Here is a 19,002-nt window from a genome sequence, read left to right as displayed (position 1 = left end):
AGCAGCAAGAGTTCTCAACTACTGAGCCATCCCCAGGCCCCTGCCTTTCTTTGAGACAGAGTCTTGTGCATCCCGGGCTCTCTTCAAGGTCTCAGTGTAGCCTAGGATGCGACTGAACTCCTGATTCTCCTATCTCTGCCTACCAAATGCTGGGTTTATGTGGTGCCGGTAATGGAACCCGAGCTCTGTGGATACAAGGCAAGTACTGCATCCCCAGCCCAACAGCTCCTATGTTGTTTGGGGTTTTTTTGTGGTTTTTTTTTGGTTTTTCGAGACAGGGTTTCTCTATGTAGCTTTGCACCTTTCCTGGAACTTACTTTTTAAAAAATATTATTAATGAAATGGTATGTATGAAGTACAGAACAATGAAGACACATGACAGACACTGATGAAGCAATAGCTATTTTTATGGACAGCGTCATTCCTCCTCACCTCATGCTTAGAGGAAGAGGGTCAGGCAGAAACGGCAAACTGCCTTCTCATCCCAGGTACCATGTGGAGAGCGTGCCCTGGGCTCTCTGTTGGGTTTCTAATGCCAAGCTGAAGCTCAGAGGCCCAGGATGCTTTCATATGCTTCATCCTTTCTGTCTTCCTAGAGCTCTGCTCTTCTGCTTTTCTCTGCAAACTAGATTGTCCTAGATTCCTGGAGCACTGTGTCCTGGAGCTCTGTGTGTGTGTTGGTGTATGTGTGTGTATTTTAGTGTGTGTATGCATGTGTGTATGTCAGTGTTTGCATGTATGTGTGCATATGTGTGCATTTTAGTATGGGTGTATGTAAGTATATGCATGCATATGTGTGCATGTCTATGTTCATGTGTGTGTTTTAATGTGTGCATATGTGTGTATATGTATGTGAGTGTATGCATATTTGTGTGTGTGCATGTGAGTATGTATACAGTGACACATTAGTGAGTGAGTGTGTGTGTGTGTATGTGTGTGTGTGTGTGTTGTGTGTGTGTGTGTGTAGGTCAAAGAACAACTTCACATATCATTTCTCAGGCACCCTCCATCTTGTATTTTGAAACCATATCTCATTGGCCTCCAACTCTCTAGTAGACTAGACTAGACTGGCTCAATAGCCAGCCCAGGGATCTGCCTGTCACTGTAAGCTAGGACTATAGGCATGCCACCACCATGCCTAATGTGTTCTGAAGCAAGTTCTCTCCCTCCCTCCCTCCCTCCCTCCCTCCCTCCCTCCCTCCCTCCCTCCCTCCCTCCCTCTCTCTCTCTCTCTCTCTCTCTCTCTCTCTCTCTCTCTCACTGTTTGAATCCTGGTTGCCACAGAGCATCCCCTAAGTCCTATGTGAACATTTGTTGAGTCACATGGGCCTGACCCTGGGGCCCGCCTGGCTGTGTGTGCTCCAGGGACCCCACGGCTGAAATCTTTTCTATTCATAGTAGCAATCTCAACTGGGAACTCTGTATATTTATTTCCTACATTTTGGTCTCCAAACTAGACTTGATTAGCAGTCTTCTGTGTTACAGTTAACCCTGGAGTGAGGCCCTGCTGAGGGGTCGGTGTGCTTTAACAACTAAGAAACTGATTGCATATTGATTCTTCTGTTTCCCTGCTAGACTGGAAGCCACAGCAGGGGGCCTTTTGTGTTTGCTGGATGGGTTACTAAACTGTCTGCAAGGAACAGTTACTTAGTAAATGAGGATGTAATTAAAGCAGTGATAACAAATTTCCTTCCAGTTGAGCTTTGAGAACTCAGACACCAGCCTGACATGAAGCCCCAGGGAATCCCCTCTCTTTGGATCTTCTTTTCCACCGTGTCCTCAAGAATCCTGTTCCCATCTCTAAAGACAAGCAAAACACTCATCCTGGGGTTTTAGCAAAGTTTACAGCATAGACAAACAGCCTATGTGCTCAGAAACATTGATTCCGTTAGAAGCTAGGCAGGAGGATCTCCGTTTATTTGGGGACCAGCCCTGGGCTGTAGAGTGAGACCTTGTCTCACAACAAAAACAGGGCTGGAGCAATGGCTCAGGAGTTAAGGGCACTTACTGCTCTTGCAGAGGCCCTGAGTTTGGTTGCCAGCATCCACACACACATGGTGCTCTACAACCATCTGTAATTCCGTTCCAGAAGCTCTGATGCTTTCTCTGCCCTCCATGGGCACTAGTACACATACATGAGTGGTACACATACACGTATGAAGGCAAAACACTCAGCCACGCCAAATAAAAATAAATCTTGCCGAGTATAATGGCACGCGCCTTTAATCCCAGCACAAGGGAAGCAGAGACAGGCAGATTTCCATGAGTTCAAGGACAGCCTGGTCAGCATAGTGAGTTCCAAAACAGCCAGGGCTATGTAGAGAGGCTGTGTCTCAAAAAAACAAAAACAAAAACAAAAACAAAAACAAACAAACAAACAAAAAAACTAAATACATCTTTAAACACATGGATACTTTTACCACTTGCTAGCTCAATAATTTTCAGACTCAGTTTTCTCATCTGCAAAGTGGGGATAATGTTGTATCTGGCTAATGGGGTTATAGGAGACGTAAGTGAAACACACACATAGGCAAATCCTTGTCCCATGTATCTCTTGGGTAGAGTTTGGCTGCCATGTTGGTGAATAAAATCTATGGTCTCAAAAAGGCACAGGGCAACGGAATGAGAAAAGATAAAAAGGAAGGACATGACTGCTCCTGCGTCTCTTCTGTCGATGAGGGGAGCACAGCCAGAGACATCTGGAAGAGTCCAGAGTGACCACGCCCCTGAGCCAGGCATGTGAGGAAAGGGGAGAGTCAGGAGGGTAAAGGGTGGACGAAAGGGCTGGGTAACCAAATGCTGTATTATGTAGGGAAGGGCAGACCAGCCCCTGGCCAGAGAAGTTCAGGGTAGAGGGCACAGATTGTCAGTCACACCCTCTAACAGGTAGGGACTGAGGGATGCTGGGAAAACCTGGCTGCCAGGTCCTCTCTGACATGTTAAATAGGCACCTCAGTTGTCTGCCCCAGGTTTGAGACCTAACAACAAGCTGGCAAGCTATAGACTTTTCTTTGGTGGTTTATTTTGCTTGTTTTAGGTTTTTGGTTTGTGGAGGAAGTGTTTTTGAAGTTGTTTTTAAACACTCTGTAGCTCAGGATGGCCTAGAACTCACAACCTTCCTTCCTAGTTCAGACCCCTCATGCTGGCATTACAGATGTGAGCCACCACAGCCTCCTCAGAGGCACCTAGGGAGGCTTCCCCTCTCAGGTAGGGTAGAAAGGTAGAGGTAGAAAGTGAGGTCCAACAACCGCTAGGCCATTTGGAGGAAAACCCTTTGTCATTTAAGAGGTGAAGCTTCCTTCTCCACCCCAGTGAAGCCTCCAGGTTAAGAGGCGTCCTGGAGGAGGAGGCTCCTTCCACATTGCTTCTACAGGCTCTCTCGGGGCCTGGCATCACCATCCGCCCCAAGCAGGAGAAAGCTGGGCCTCAGGAAGGATGAGACACTACCTGGAATAGGTCAGGCTGGGTGGGTGACATCCTGCTCTACTCCCCCAAACCCTGGGCAGGGCTTCCCACCCAGAGGAAGCAGGCCCCATCAGCTTATCCTCGGGTGAGGCTTCCGAGAGCCAGTGTTTAAAGGCAAATCATTGTTCTGAAGTTCCGCTAATTTTTTTTTTGTAACCACCCAGCTGAGAACTCCTCCAAGAACAGAATGAGATGTTTTTAAAATCCTAGGAGCCAAAGGCAATTAAGAGGAAGATGAATTCTGAGGCTGTCCACACAGAGGCTCAGATGAGGGTGAGAATGAAGATGGTGGAACATGGCCCCTAAGACCAGTCTTCTCTGACAGAGCACAGTGATTTCCCATTTCCCAGTGAGCTCATCTTCTCCTTGGGTTGGTAGACTTTGTGCCCCAGGAAGAAGCCTGGGATGGGAGAGCGACAACTCTTCTCTGTCAAGGGACAGCCTCAAAGCACTGCTTGTGGGACCTGGACAGGCTCTTTCCTCCTCAGAAGCACAGAGTTCAAAGGTCTGACTCTACACTTCCCATGGCTCTTTGGCTGCCAAGGTCATTGGGTTGATGAAGAGGAGAAAAACTGCAATGAATTAAGATCTGAATCAATAACTGTGATGGATCATCTAAAGCCGTGGAGAAGGGATCCAGAAAGTCTCAGTGAACAAGAGAGTCGCTGTAGTGCTCGAGGGCCTTCTACAGTCTCCTTCCTCTACGCTTACCATACCCCTAATTATGTAAGTCATCACTGGGAGCCTTAATTCTCCATCCTGTTTGTGGCTCAGCTGGCCCTCAGTTCACAGCAGCTGTCCTATGAGCTTGACCTTGTGCAGTGGTGGGACTGTGACCATGGGAAGGGGCTGCAGGAGCGGAGAACTCATCGGGTTCCTTGCAGAGAAACAACAACAAAGTCTGCAGCCTTGAAGCCTCTTCCGCTCTCATTCAGTGTGGGCTAATGAGCTTCCATGGGGTACTGGACTCACTGGGCCCACTCAGGGATGGGGCTGGTGAGTGGCAGACTCTATCCTCAAAGCACTCTAGGTCACGCACACACACACCCCTGGTGATTTATATCTATCTGTTGATAGATAGCATCCCCATGTGGTCCCTACCTGAAGGTCTTTTCCCAGCCCTGGAGCATGAGGCCAACCATGGGCTGTCATTACTTTGGCCTTGAATGCATCGGCTAAGACATGGGACTTTGCCCTCTCCCGTTAGCTTCATCCCTCTTGTCTCTTTTGAGTACTGCCAAGCTCCCGCTCCCCAAACTGACCATCCTAAGTTAACCCTTCTCATTGGAATAAAAACCAAGTCTATATCAGGCCCAGGACCTGCCACGGGTGCTTATAAGCTAATGGCTATGGGGCCAGTGAGGCAGCCTTGACAGCAAAGAATGGAGACACACACAGGGCTCTCCCGACTCGTGTCCCCAGAAATGAGGCTGAAGGTCAGAACTGTGAGCTCTGCCAATGCAAAATACAAGTCTTGCTCCAAAAAGAATAAAAGATAGTGTATTCTGAGCCAAATGAGTGGCCGTGGACTGAGAACACAGATTCGGCTTGCCCTGAATGACATGACTCACCATGGAAGCAGCTATATGAACTTCTAGGGCCATAAGGTAAGGGACAGGCACAAACCAGTGCATTTAACACCACACTGGTGAGGACAAGGAGTAGGCAGGTCACAGTAGCAAATCTCTGCTGTAGATCTGAGGTGTTATCTGTTGAGTGCTCAGCGTTAGGGGTATGGGAAACTGATGGGGTTTTTGTGGTTGTTGTTTTTGTTTTTAGTTACTACATCCAAAAGTTTTACCTCATAGTCAAAGAATATTAAGTCAGGCACAGAGGTGGGTGATAAATGGCTATTAAGATTAAAGATAGACTATGATAATTTTGGTTCTTGGATTTGCAACACTCTGACTTACTACAATCAGCTCTGATCAGACATTATTAGTCTGCAGAATCGTCAGCGAAAGTGTCAGGACCTCGGTCCCCAACCCCCAGTGAGGATAGAGACACCATTGTAGGGCTGAGGTTAGATACTGCCATAGAAGGCTTGGGCCTGGAGGGCTGAGTCCCAAAAGGGCCTGAGTTATTCCTGCGTTCAAATCTGCATTTCTCACTAGCGATCTACGCGCTTGTCATCTCCTGACGGACTGACTACACTGGCTACTCATCTCCTGGTCATCACCTTTCTTTCTCGCTGGCCAAGAACCCATTTTGCACATTTGTTCCTCTTCTTGATGGCCATGTGCTGAGACCCTCCCCACCCCCGGAGGTGGATCTGGGAAGTTTTGATATGCTTAATCTCTTTCCCGTGACTGGTTTAGGACTAGGTTCACATTGCATTTTGGCCAGTGAAACTTTGAGAATCAGCTGGGGTGCGGATTGCTTTAAGAGAAGGCTTCTCTCAATGGTGAAGGGAAGTTGGGCATGGTGGTGCAGGACTGTAATTCCAACACGCAGGACGCTGAGGCAGGAGGATCAGAAGTTCAAGGCCTACCTGGGCTACCCAGAGGAACAACAACAACAACAAAAACATGAATTTAAGTAAGGAGGGAAATTCTTCCCCTTTCTGAGTTCTGGACATTTTCATGACTCGTGGTGCTTCTGTGACCCTCTCAGGAACAGAGGAAGGTCAAAAGAATTACAGAGCTTGACTAGTGTGATAGGGCTAGTGATTCGGCCACCTCTAATGCCATCCTAGCTTGAGACTTTATGTTACACCAACCAATGTGTCTTCTGGTTTTTTTTGTTTGTTTGTGGGTGTTTTGTTTTGAGACAGGGTCTTACTATGTATCCCTGGCTGATCTAAAACTCACTATGTAGACCACGTTGACCTCAGACTCACGGAGATCCACTTGCCTCCTCCCTCTGAGAGCTAGGATTAAAAGCATGTCTTTAATAGCTCTGTCTTCTATTTTTAAATCCTCCACTTACTAACCTATCGCCTGCATCCTCAAACACCTTGAATGACATTCCCACTGAGGGTAACAACGGAGACATCACTTTGTTGTTTCCGCAGTCGATCTCAGCTCCTATATGTCTGAGCCATCTCCCACCCCCCTCTTCCCCTGTTTGTACTAACAATGACCCAAATGAAGTTACCCCATACTTATCCTCAGAGTGCCCTAAGTGGCTGCACCCCCAAGACCTCTTCACTGCTGCCATGTTATCATCATCGGTCAGTGTTACAATGTCTCCACGTGTTCAAACACACAAAGCTGTGTTGTCTACAGGCTGCTGGACTCCAGTCCTCTGCCTGCTGCCTGCTCCCGGCCCAGGTCCCTCTCCCAATAGATCATCCCGAGTCCCTGGCTTCTCCCAGACTTGGTCATTTCATTTCAGTTGCTCTGCCCTGTCAGCTCTCTCACACACACGTTCAACAGTGTAGTCAGCAGCAGCGGAAGAGCCATGTGAGAGAGCAGAGCCCGGTCAGTGCCTGCAGATGGGGCAAGGTCAGTGGCCGGGAAGGAGCTCTCATTCATCCGACTCCAGCCAGGTGAGAAGATGCGACAAAGCCATAAGGAATCGGTCACAGCCATGGATTCCTTTGTGCCTGAGACACCTTTCTAAAACGGTCCCCGATGGAGTATGTATAAGTACAGTGAGCCACAGGATGACGGCTCTCTGTATCTCTAACAACAAGGAAATGAAAACTTACTGTTGCTGGGAGGGAGATGGGTTTTTTCCCCCCCTGAAGGTTTGATCTGTTCTTTCAAACATGGAATAAAAAAATACAAAGGTATTTTTAGATTGTAGGAATAATATCAAATATTGTTTCTCTTCTCAGAGAAGTTATAAATAAAAATTGGAGCAATGACATGTTAAGCGAGTTTGGCTAGCATAGGGCCCTGGCCTGGGTTCACCCTCCAGCACTGGGGGGTGAGGGTGGGGTGGGCTGAACTGTAAAAAGGCAGCATGAGAGGAAAGTGATTGTTTAAAAGCCCCTCATGGATGCCAGAGGTGGTGGTAATCCCAGCATTCAGGTGATATCAGAGGATCAGACATCCAAGACCACCCTACCTATGTATGAGTTCAAGGCCAATGTGAGTTACATGAGAGCCCATCTTAAAAACCCAACAAACAAGGGCTGAAGAGAGAGTTCAGTAATTAAGAGTATTCGCTGCTCTGACAAAAGACAAGAGTTCAAATCTTAGTACCCCTGTCAGGTATCTCCAAACCATCTGAACCTCTAGCTCCAGGGGATCCAATGCCCTCTTCTGGCCTCTTTGGACACCCCATCCCTGCCATACACACACTTGTAAATCAATAAAATAATTTTTAAAACAAAACAAAACAAAAAGTAGTTTATGGAGATGGGCCTATTGGCTCATGCTAATACTTGAAGACTGAGGCAGGAGCATTGCTTTGACCTCAGTTGAGACCAGTTTAATCTACAGAGTGAATTTTAGAAGAACATAAGTTATAATGAGGCCCTATCTCAAAAAGCTAAAGTGAAGGTCACTTTATATCAAAATACAGTGTTTGTGTATGCATGCATGTATAATAGAATTCAAGACTTAGGTCAAATTATTCCAATATCTTCTTCATATAAAAGGAGATTGTACTTTGTAACTAATAATTGCAGTGTGTGTGTGTGTGTGTGTGTGTGTGTGTGTGTGTGTGTGTAATGTCTTTTAACATTCCACATCTGAGCTTTTTGAGCATTTGTTCAATAGTAATAAGTCATGGATCTTGGTGGGATGGAAAGTCTTCTCTGGAACTTGACATGCAAGCAGATGTTGCAAGTCACTGGCAGCGTGCTGGAGCTGAAGAGTTCACAGATAAGTTCTCCTTCTCCTGGTGGTGTCATGATACGTTTACACGCTGACAGGGTGGCAATCACCATTTTGAAAATGGAAATGGCATGTTGAGATGGATAAGCATCACATCGTCTCATTAAAAACTGTCTGTCGTCTTGCATCTTTGAGTCCTCATCATGACGGGGTCCCCTTCCCTCTACTGTCCAAATAAAGTTGGCCTGTAACCCTATTGTATGCAAGGTGCGGCTAAGTACCTTCTCTGACGTTGTTACAAGGTCTTGCTAGGAGTCCACATATACTTGGGGCATTCCTATGTCTGCACAGCGCTCTTCTCTCCGTTCTGACTCGACACGTGGGACTTCATTCATTTTACACCAGATGACACCACACAAGAGAGCAGGTAGAGCAGGTCACCACTGCAGTTTTGAGAGGAAGAGACAAATACATCATGACACCTCAGGAGAACTTAACATTGGTTTGTGGACATTGGTTTTCTCAGAAGTCCTTTTTAGTATCCCCAGGGATCTTCTCCGCTTCTTGTTCCACCTTCTTTCAAGCTCATTCCCTCTTCTAGCCGTATTTCTTCCTTTCTTTCCTCCTGTTGTATGGGACCCACATTTTCTTTACTTTGTATGTGCGTGTACGTACACACATGCATGCACCTGTATGTGAAGCAGTGAGTTTAACTGATGATACTCACAGAAGCATGAGTAAGGGGTTATTTACAGCATCACAGGCACTTTACCAGTGGCTGCATCACTGAAGAAAATGTCTCTGCAACCATCAGCTGCCTGTGGCTCCTCAGGAAGGAGGGGAGCCTCATGAGATCCAGCCTCTTCCATGGTGAAATGTTGGCCATCCCAGTCTTGTACAGGTCTCCTGAAACAATCACAGCTGCTGTGAGTGCCATGGCCATCTCCTTCGCGGGAGTCAGCATTCCACAACATCCTAGGGCCCTTCCTTCAATTTGTACATTCTTTCCTCCTCCTCGTCCCTGATATTTCCTGAGCCTTGGAAGGAGTGATAGAGATGTCCCATTTAGGGATGAACATTCAGCAATTACTTGTTCTCAGTCTTTTGACCAGTCATGAAGCTCTGCAGCAGCTGTGACCCACTGCACGTAAGAAGCTTTTCTGACCAAAGCTGATCTATGGGCACAGATACGAATATACAGAAGGGGCAACATGGCCGACGTAACATGTCCAACAACAGCAATAGCTTCCCAGCTAGAGCTCAGGACCTTCCTAGCCAGGAGCTTTTGACAAGATTTACAATATCAGATGTGAATTCCTTCCTGTGCAGCAAGGCCTCAAATCTAACCAGGAAGTGGTTGGTTACCCCTAAGGGTCATGCCACTACTGCACCAGTGTGGACTCACGTTTTTTATAACTAGAAGATCCATAAAGTTGCTTTGTTTTCCAAACACAGTTTTTTTTTTTGTTTTTTGTTTGTTTTTTTTGGGGGGGAGGATTTGTTTTGTTTTTTTCGAGACAGGGTTTCTCTGTGTAGCTTTGCGTCTTTCCTGGAACTCACTTTGGAGACCAGGCTGGCCTCAAACTCACAAAGATCCACCTGCCTCTATCTCCCGAGTGCTGGGATTAAAGGCGTGTGCCACCACCGCCCCCAAACACAGTTTTCTACAAGAAAGAATTTCACATCCAGCTTTTAAAACAGTATTCCTAGGGCTGGAGAGATGACTCAGTGATTAAGAGTGCTTGTTGCTCTTGCAGAAGACCTGGGTTCGGTTCCCAGCACCCACATGGTGGTTCACAACCATCTGCAGTTTTACTCCCAGCGGAGGCCAATGCCCTCTTCTGATCTCTGTGGTCTGTGAGCATCAGTATTTCTATCCTCATATCACTATGAACATTTTAAAAACTAGAATGCCACATCCATTTTCTCTCGCTCTTTTTAGGGGAGACGCATGAGACAGGGTCACTCTGTGGCCCTGACTGGCCTGGAACTCACTTTGTAGAAATGCTATGTAAACCTTTGAAGTAGGCTTTGAAGTTTGGACAATCTTTTCACTGCTGCCTATGGAGTGCTAGTATTAGGGACATGCTTTGCCATATCTACCTCAGTAATAAAACCATCTCTTGCCAAATATCTGCATTTGCTGATAGCCTGACAACATAAGAAAGGAGCCAAGCCCATCATGGGGGTGCACATCTCTAACCCCAGCACCAACAGGAGGAGAGCTGGGAGTTCGAGGCCAACTGGGCTACGTCAAGAATTCCAGGCTAGTCTGGGTGACATAGCAAGACTCTGTCTCCAAACAATGAAGCTAAAATAAATAAATAAAAACATGGTATGTACTCACTCATAAGTGGATACTAGATATAAAGCAAAGGATAATCAGGCTGCAACCCACGGAACCAGGGAGGCTATATAGCAGGGGGGACCCTAGGATGACTGTGGCTTATAATTAAGTTTTGATTTTACTCAATCATTGGGCAAGCATCAGTGAAACATTTCTCTATTAGGATAAGAATTTGCACTGTATCAAGCTGATGATAGAAATAATAATAATAATAATAATAATAAAATTAAAAAAACAAAAAACATGACAGTAAATGACTGGTTATTTCTGGTGTGTATGTGGAACTGAAAATAGGAACTAATGTAGAGTCATTTAGTTGTTGCTTTGTGGATTTTTTTTTTTTTTTTTTAATATTTGGAGACAGAATCTCAGTAAATTATCTAGGCTAGCTTTGACCTTGCTGTTATTCCAGGCTGTTATGAGACTCGTAATTCCCTGCTGAGTGCCGGGATTACAGGTGTGGCCCACCATGCCCGGCACTGGAGTCACATCTGTTGGGTACTGAAGTAGGTGTGTGTATTTCTGTGCTTGGGGTTCACTCTAAGCCCCAAGTGGGGCCTCAGTGTGAGGCTTGTATGCCTATGGAAATCATTCTAGTCCCTTCCAGATTCTAGGATTACAATACAGTTGAGGCTTGGTGGTACAAGCTTGTAATACCAACCCTGGGGAGGGGGGTGGAAAGAGGGGACTCGAGGCCAGCCTCTGCTACGCAGCAAGTTCCAGGCAAGCCTGAGCTACCAAAGACCATATTTCAAGGAGTAACAAAAAGATACAGGGCTTGAACAGGACTCCGAAGTTGGAAATTAGGTAAAAACAAAGGATGTGCCAACTGACTGTACCTTGGAAAGGAAACTTTGTTGGTAACCAGCAGCCAACAGGTAGATCTGGAGCCACATGCTAGTTCCCACTCATTGTAAACCCTTACAAGTCATGTGGGGTTTAATCTGCAAAATAACAGCTGTTGCAGCTTTCCATCAGTTGGGACAAATCCATTTGCTCAAATGCCCCCCCCTTTTTTTTTTTCCAGCATCTGGGTGGTCCGGTGCGCTGCTACAGGGGAATGAGGCAACTGTAGATCCCATAGGAACCGACGCAGACATGGCCATTGAGGTAAGACCTTTCTCGGGTGACTTCTCCAAGGTCATCTGTACGTCAGAGTGAGGCAGTGGCTTGTTTCCTTTGCCCCGCTGACCTGCTCTCTACTGAGGCAAACAGACACAGGGTTTCCTGAAATCTGGGAGCAGACAAGGAAAGCTTTTTAAAATCTTGTTGCATTTTTATTTATTTTGTGTAACTGTGGGTGTGCGTGAGTGGTCCTGTAAGGTGTCAGGACACAAGTGTGGAGGTCAGAGGACAACTTGGAGGAGTCAGTTCTCTCCTTCTACCGTCTGCGTTCTGAGGAGTGAATTAAAATGTCAAGTTTGGCTGCAAGCACCTTTACCTGCTGAGCCATCTCACTGGCCCTCAGAAAGTTTTTGAAAGCCAAAAATCGATGTCTTGATCTCCAGTGGGCCTGCTGTAGGGTATTCATGAACGTCTAAGAATAGGCTAAGTTCAAACGGTAGCCTCCGTGGGGTCAGAGCAGCAGCCATGACTATTCCGAGCTTTGAGAAGTCCGGCCCCACTGTGCATTGTGCAGAAAGGTCATGGAGGCACAGGGCAGCTTTGGTTCAGACTCAAGATTTCCAGTGATGTCAGCAGGAAGGCAGCACATGGCCCACTCAGGCAGGAATAGTGATGGCCAGAGGTTTACAAAATGAGTCATCTGAAGTTAATGAAATAAGCACCGTGCAAATGAAATGCATGAAAATCATCACATGGATTAAGGGCGCTTTAATGAACAGGACCAGCGGCCCCGCCGTACTGGGTTGGGTACGCAGGAAGCTACCTCCTCTCTTCTGTTGTGTTCTAGTTAACAAAGCCTGGATGCGGAGGACTTCCTCCTGTCTCGCCTTGGATGACTTGAATTTTCAGTACGTGCCATTTCTGAATGTTTTCTTCTGGAAACATAAAACCACAAAAGCCTTCCTTTTGTTTTGTGTTGTTGTTTTGAGACATGGAAAGGTGGTAGGAGGGACAAAGGAGGAATTAGAAGGAGGGGAAGGGAGTGGGAGAAGATTTGATCAACCCACATGATGTGCATTGAATGAAGAGCTTATTTCCATTTTGTTATGTATTTATTTATTTGTCATACTGGGGGTTGAACCCAAGGCCTTGTTTTTGCCAGGCAAGCACTCTATCAACTAAGCCCCAGACCCCAACTTTTATATTGAAAATACTTTCTAAATATATCAATGTAGACAGGAGCATCATATGAACCTGTTTGATAGTTCAAAATTGCTCAGTGTAGTGGGTTGAATTGTGAATCATAAAACATTGCATCTTACTGGACAGTGGTGGCACACACCCTTAATCCCAGCACTTGGGAGGCAGAGGCAGGCAGATCTTTGTGAGTTTGAGACCAGCCTGATCTACAGTTCTAGGACAGCCAGGGATACACAGAGAAACCCTGTCTCAAAAACAAAATCAAAACAAAACAAAACACTGTATAGCTAAAGGATTATTTGAGAAGAAAAGGGAGACAAGAGAGGGTAATAAAGGGATTAATATGATCCAGGTATGCCAGAATGAAGCCTGTCATTTTGAACAATTAATGTATACTACTAAAAAACTTCAGGGGGATGGAGAGATGGTTCTTCAGTTAGGAGCATGCACTGTTCTTCCAGAAGACTAGAGTTCAATTCTAAGCATTCAGGTGAGGTGATGCACAATACAGATCCAGGAAGAACTGATACCTCTGACCTCCTTGGGCATCTGTACATACATGTGCATACCCATACATACATGTATACTCCCATGCACAGATCTAAACAACATACATGATTAAGAACATTATTTTAAAAATCAGCTAGGTATGGAGGTACACACCTTTAATCCCAGCACTCTGGAGACAGTCAGAAAGATCTCTGTGAATTCCAGGCCACCCAGGGCTACATAGAGAGGGGATCATTCCTGGTGATCCTTCCTGTAAGCCCAGCACTTGGGAAGCCGAGGAAAAAAGTTGATGAATGGGAAGAGATGGGTATAGAGGTCAGGAACTAGAAAGGGAACCATGAGGAGGCAAAAAAAAAAAAAAAAAAAAAAAAAAAAGACTTTCGGGGAGAGCGGGTAATAAAACACATGTGATATGAAAAGATTGGGGAGGGGGGGTAATGAGCCAAAACTAAATATAAAGATTCCTTAGAGAAACCTACTACTTTGTTAGCTAATTAAAATAAAGACCATTGCCCTCCTCCCCCCCCCTAAGAAACATCTGTCCTAACTTCAGGCATCTGTGAACGTGATTTTAACTTAGAGAAAGTATCTTTGTAGATATAATTAAGAATCTTGAGATGAGATCACTCCACTTTTACCAGATGGTGCTAAAGTGAATGACATGTGTCTTTCTAAGAGATAGAAGAAAGAAGCAGGCATGCATGGAGGCCATATGAAGAGACAGAGGCCGGCCGGAATAGGAGTTCTGCAGCCTCGAGCTAAAACCGAATGGGGAGGCAAAGGGTAGCTCGGGGGCAGCCCATGTGTGAGGGCTCTGTGTAAGCCCTAGCACACCGAAAAGACTAAACTCCAAACTGACGAAGCTCCAAAAGCTGGAAGGTGCTAGAAGGAGCTTCCTCAGAGCCTGGTGAGGAATGCAGCAATAACGATGAAGATTTCAGATGGTGGCGTTCCAGAGATGTGAGAAAATGAATTGCTGTGGTTTTGAAAGTACTCTGTCTGCGGCAATTTGTTACAGCCACCCCAGGAGACTAATACACTAAAGGTTCTACCATATGGTCTGGTATGGTGGTAGAATCAGGCAGATCTCTGTGAGTTCAAGGCAGCCTAGTCTACATAGTGAGCTCCAGGCCAGCCAGAGCTATACAGTGAGATCCTGTGTTTCTACTGAGAACAGTGCTCACTACCAACACTACAGAGCCTAAAAACCAGTACTGTACAGATCCATCCCAGCAGCTCACTTTGCTGTGTTCGTCCTTTGGGGAGAAATGTTGACTTTATTTCAGCTTGTGTCATCACTGTTTACCACAAGAAAAGGGCAATCAGACTTCAGGAGTGCTTCGAGTTGTCTTTTTCTGTGTTAATGTTTCTTCGGACACTGAATGAATGAGTGTGTCCATGGCATGGATTATTGTTTGCTAAAACTTGCCTGGCTATGGGAATCCCCTTTGCGGCAGAAACAGGAACTTTCCAGGCTGCTGCTTTTAAAGTTCAGATGTCAGAAGATCTGAAATTAAAAATGAGTGCTCCCCCCCCCATTGTAAAGTACTTGGGATTGAACACATGCTAGGCAAATACTTTATTGCTGAGCTATAATCACAGCTCCTTACAAACAAACAAACAAAAGCAGAGAAAGAGACAGACTGGGCTCGACCTTGCTGCTCTGTTTGGCCAACCTTCCAAGTAGGTTCTGCACCACTGGGCCTAAGTCATCAAGACAGAGGTCAGGGACTTGTCTGTCTCGTCATTTCTTGGCTATTTCTTTTTGTTTTTGTAGTCCTGGGCATTGAACCCAAGACTTTGAACATGTTAGAATATTCTAGACAATCTACCACTGAGCTATATCCTTTTGAAACAAGGTCACACTATGATTGTTCAAGCAGGCCTTGAATTTGCCATCCTCCTGCCTCTGTCTCTTAAGTAACTGTGATTAGAGGCCTGCAATGCCGACATGGCTGATCAGCTCCCTCTGCACAGGGAATGAGGCTCAGACTTCTTCACTCTGACTCCAGGGCACTTCTCGCCATATCTTCCACTACATCTCTGCATCCGTCCCTGCCCTCTCCATCCAGTCTTTAGCCAGTCACCTTTCAATCCCATGAGTCCCTCTGTCTGAGGCCCTTCTGGCCTCCTCACTCCTTAGAACAGACCAAACTCAAGGGCAGGTGCCTCGTTTTTTAAAGCCCCATGGCTCTGCTTTCTTTGGCATTACATGTACTAAAATTGGAATGAGGCAAAGATTAGCATGTCCCCTGCTGAAGGATGACACACAAATTGGGGAAGTGTTCCTACTTAAAAACAAAAAACAAACCAATTTGGCTTTTACTCACAGTTTCCTGGCTAGCTAGCTCCTCCCCTCCGCCCCTTCCCAGCCTGGTTCATTCTTCACGTTGAGCGCTCAGATGTCCCCTCCTCCCATGGCATTTTCGGTCCAGTATTCTTGCTGGATGTTCTCACAAGACCTAGTACATCTCCATCATAACTAGATGCAATAAATTTAAAAAATGAAAGAAAGAAAGAAAGAAAGAAAGAAAGAAAGAAAGAAAGAAAGGGAGGAAGGAAGGAAGGAAGGAAGGAAGGAAGGAAGGAAGGAAGGAAGGAAGGAAGGAAGGGAGGAGGAAGGAGTAGAAACCTTGCCTAGCACGTGTGGTCCTAGGTTCAGTCCCTTTGTGGTGGTGCAGGAAGTCAGGAGGATTGAGGCAGAGGCAGGAGGATCGCTGAGAGTTTATGAACAGCTTGGCTACATGGCAGTTTGAGGCAAGTCTAAGCTACTTAACAGGTTCCTGTCTCAAAAATACAAGAAAATTGAAAAATACAAAAAAGAAAGAAAGAGAGAAAGAAAGAAAGAAAGAAAGAAAGAAAGAAAGAAAGAAAGAAAGAAAGAAAGAGAGAAAGAAAGAAAGAAAGAGAAGAAAATCTCACCAGATGTGGTGGTGCATGCCTTTCATTCCAGTACTCACACTCAAGAGGGAGAAGCAGGAAGAATTCTGCGGCAGGTGGATCTCTGTGAGTTCCAGGTCAGGCTGCTTCTCCAAAGTGAGTTCTAGGCCAGCCAGGGCTACACAGCGTGATTCTCTTGTAGCACACAGTTACTTTTTTCACCTTCTAGAGGCTCTGAAACTTCAGTTCCTTTAAAAAAAAAATCAATCTCCTCCCTTCCCTCCTTCTTTCCTTCCTTCTTTTCTTTCTTTTTTTCTTCCCTTAAAATAAGCCCAGGCAGCCGGGCGGTGGTGGCGCACTCCTTTAATCCCAGCACTCAGGAGGCAGAGGCAGGTGGATCTCTGTGAGTGCGAGGCCAGCCTGGTCTACAGAGTGAGTTCCAGGAAAGACGCAAAGCTACACAGAGAAACCTGCCTCAAAAAACAAAACAAAACAACAAAACAAAACAAAAAGCCAGGCAGTGATGGTGCACACCTTTAATCCCAGCACTGGGGAGGCAGAGACAGGCAGATCTCTCTGAGTTCTAGGCCAGCCTGGTCTACAGAGCGAGTTGCAGGACAGCCAGAACTACACAAAGAAACTCTGTCTTGGAAAACAAACTAACAACAACAACAAAAAAAGGTCTTATGTAGCTCACTCTGACCTAAAACTTTCTATGTAGCTAAGGGCAACTTTGAATTCTAACTTTCCTATTTCAGCCTCGGCCTCTGCTACCACACCCACTTAGTTCCCTTTAGCTTTTTAAAAAACACAGGCAGCACCCTTTTCATTCCTATTATTCCCATCCCTATTATAGCTGAATACCATTTGGTTTACGAGTGTGCCAGTATGTCACTGTTTGGGGTTTTGTTTTGGGGTACGGGGGCAGGAACCCAGGGCCTGGCACATGCTAAGCAAGTGTTCTGCTGTGAGCTACTTCCCCAGCCCTGTTTCGTTTTGGTTTTGTACTTTCACAAGTTGATGGACTTAGGGGTTGTTCCTGCTTGCTGTCAGTAACACTACGATACACACAAGTTTCCAGGGAGGAAGCGGAAGAGAGGAGGCCGTGCTTAACCCCTCGGAAAATGTGTTCCAGAGGTATGGCTACACAGTTGCTCTTTGGGAATTTCAACCTGTTGGAATGAGCAGCATTTAGTCTAGTCAGCCAGGCTGGGTGTGAAAACCTGGATTTTAAATAAATAAATAAATAAATAAATAAATAAATAAATAAATAAATAAAATTTTTTAAAAAATATTAGAAAAAGAAGAATGCAAGAGGGTAAGAAGAGGTCTCAGAAGTTCACCTCTGCCAGCAACAACTGTACTAAAGAGCTCTTCTCTTTACCAGGAAAAGTCACAACAGAGTTTATAGACACTAAATGGGCTCTCATACTCTGAACCCACATGGACAATAGATCACAGTCTTCAACAAGCTAACTCTGGAAGGCCTGTGGGCAGAGTAACCAGGCTACCAGGCACTTCCATCTGGAGACAGTTGGGCCATCCATGTATGGGTGCTCTGTGATGATATGTCCTTTGAAGATGCCGGAACTCCTCCAAGGAAGAGGTTAGGTGTTCCTGGAAACAATTCAATCTTAAAAGATGTGAGTAGCAGTATGACCTGTTGTATGGAAAACGGGTTCAATCTGGACAGCGAACAAGCTAGAAGGTCTTGGATTGTTTTTATTGAAACGTGTTTGTTTTGTGGAGTTGCTCTCATCTGGTCCATGATATAATGTTACTTCTCTAGTAATTCTGGAGTAATCCAGGTGTGTGTGTGTGTGTGTGTGTGTGTGTACATTTGGCATGGCTCCTCAGATACCATTTACCTTTGGTTTTGAGACAGGATTGCTCACCGACCCTGGAGCTCACCAAGCAGGCTAAGCTGGCTGCCCTGGGAGTCCCAGGGACCCTTCCCACCTCCCCAGCATTGGGAGTATGAACACATGCGCCACCATGCCTGGCTTGTTAACTTGGCTTCTGTGGGTCAAACTCCAATCTTCAAGCTTGCGAGCACTTTACTGACTAAGCTCTTTTCCTGTCGTCTAATTACTTATAATGAAAAGAAAATACCTTCGCTGACCTCCTCAACCCTGGGATGTAATCTGTTATTACAAGCCCACTTGGGTCAGGTGAGAGGGAACAGACGGCACTTCCAGCCCTCCTGCTTGAAACTGTCCTTTAAAAACCCTGCCCAGGGAAGAACTCGGTGTGGCTGGGAGAGGCCAGGGCAGGGCAGGTTTGGGAAGACCCACTTCAAAGCTGCTTCCGGCTCCGCCTTTCTGCTGTTAGTAGCTTGTATTGTACCCTCAAAGCCACTTCTCTCCTAGAAACCTGATCATCAAATACTCCATTTTCTATCAATAACAACACATGGCTTCTTCAATGCTAACGGGGTGGGTTCTACTATGTTCTCTTGTTCTATGCATATTAAGACTAAAAACTAGCCTGGTGTGGTGGTGCAGGCAGATTTCTGTGAGTCTGAGACCAGCCTGGGCTGCATAATGAAAACTGATCTTTAAAAAAGGAAGAGAGAGAGAGAGAGAGAGAGAGAGAGAGAGAGAGAGAGAGTAAAAACTCGTTTAGAAAAAAAAGCCTTGTATTCTCATTATATCTGCAGTATTTCTTTTCCTTGCTTAAGCCATAAACAAGACTGGTACCCAGTAGGCAAGTTAGAGGTTGTGGGCAGAACAGCTGAGGACACATTTCCAAGTCAAGGAAGGTTCTGGGTAGACAGCCGCATGCAAAGAGAATGCTTCTCTCCGTGTG

At 45.8% G+C, this 19,002-nt stretch overlaps 1 protein-coding gene and 1 non-coding gene across 6 annotated transcripts in view; both read left to right on the top strand.

The window, feature by feature from the left end:
* Window positions 1-19,002, top strand: part of Palm2akap2 (PALM2 and AKAP2 fusion) — a 474,883-nt gene that overhangs the window by 323,677 nt on the left and 132,204 nt on the right. For all 5 annotated transcript variants that reach the window (XM_037202635.1, XM_037202633.1, XM_037202634.1 and 2 more), the window contains one exon: window positions 11,567-11,649. In XM_037202635.1, the coding sequence (XP_037058530.1) occupies window positions 11,567-11,649 (83 nt within the window). The remainder of the gene's footprint in view (window positions 1-11,566; window positions 11,650-19,002) is intronic.
* Window positions 15,510-15,611, top strand: LOC114702548. The gene has a single exon (XR_003736007.1). It is a non-coding gene; the product is annotated as a U6 spliceosomal RNA (small nuclear RNA).

This window comes from Peromyscus leucopus, chromosome 2 (assembly GCF_004664715.2).
Source record: "Peromyscus leucopus breed LL Stock chromosome 2, UCI_PerLeu_2.1, whole genome shotgun sequence".
Lineage (NCBI taxonomy): Eukaryota > Metazoa > Chordata > Mammalia > Rodentia > Cricetidae > Peromyscus > Peromyscus leucopus.
The sequence above is the reverse complement of the archived record's forward strand: the minus strand, read 5'-3'. Positions and strand labels throughout refer to the sequence as shown.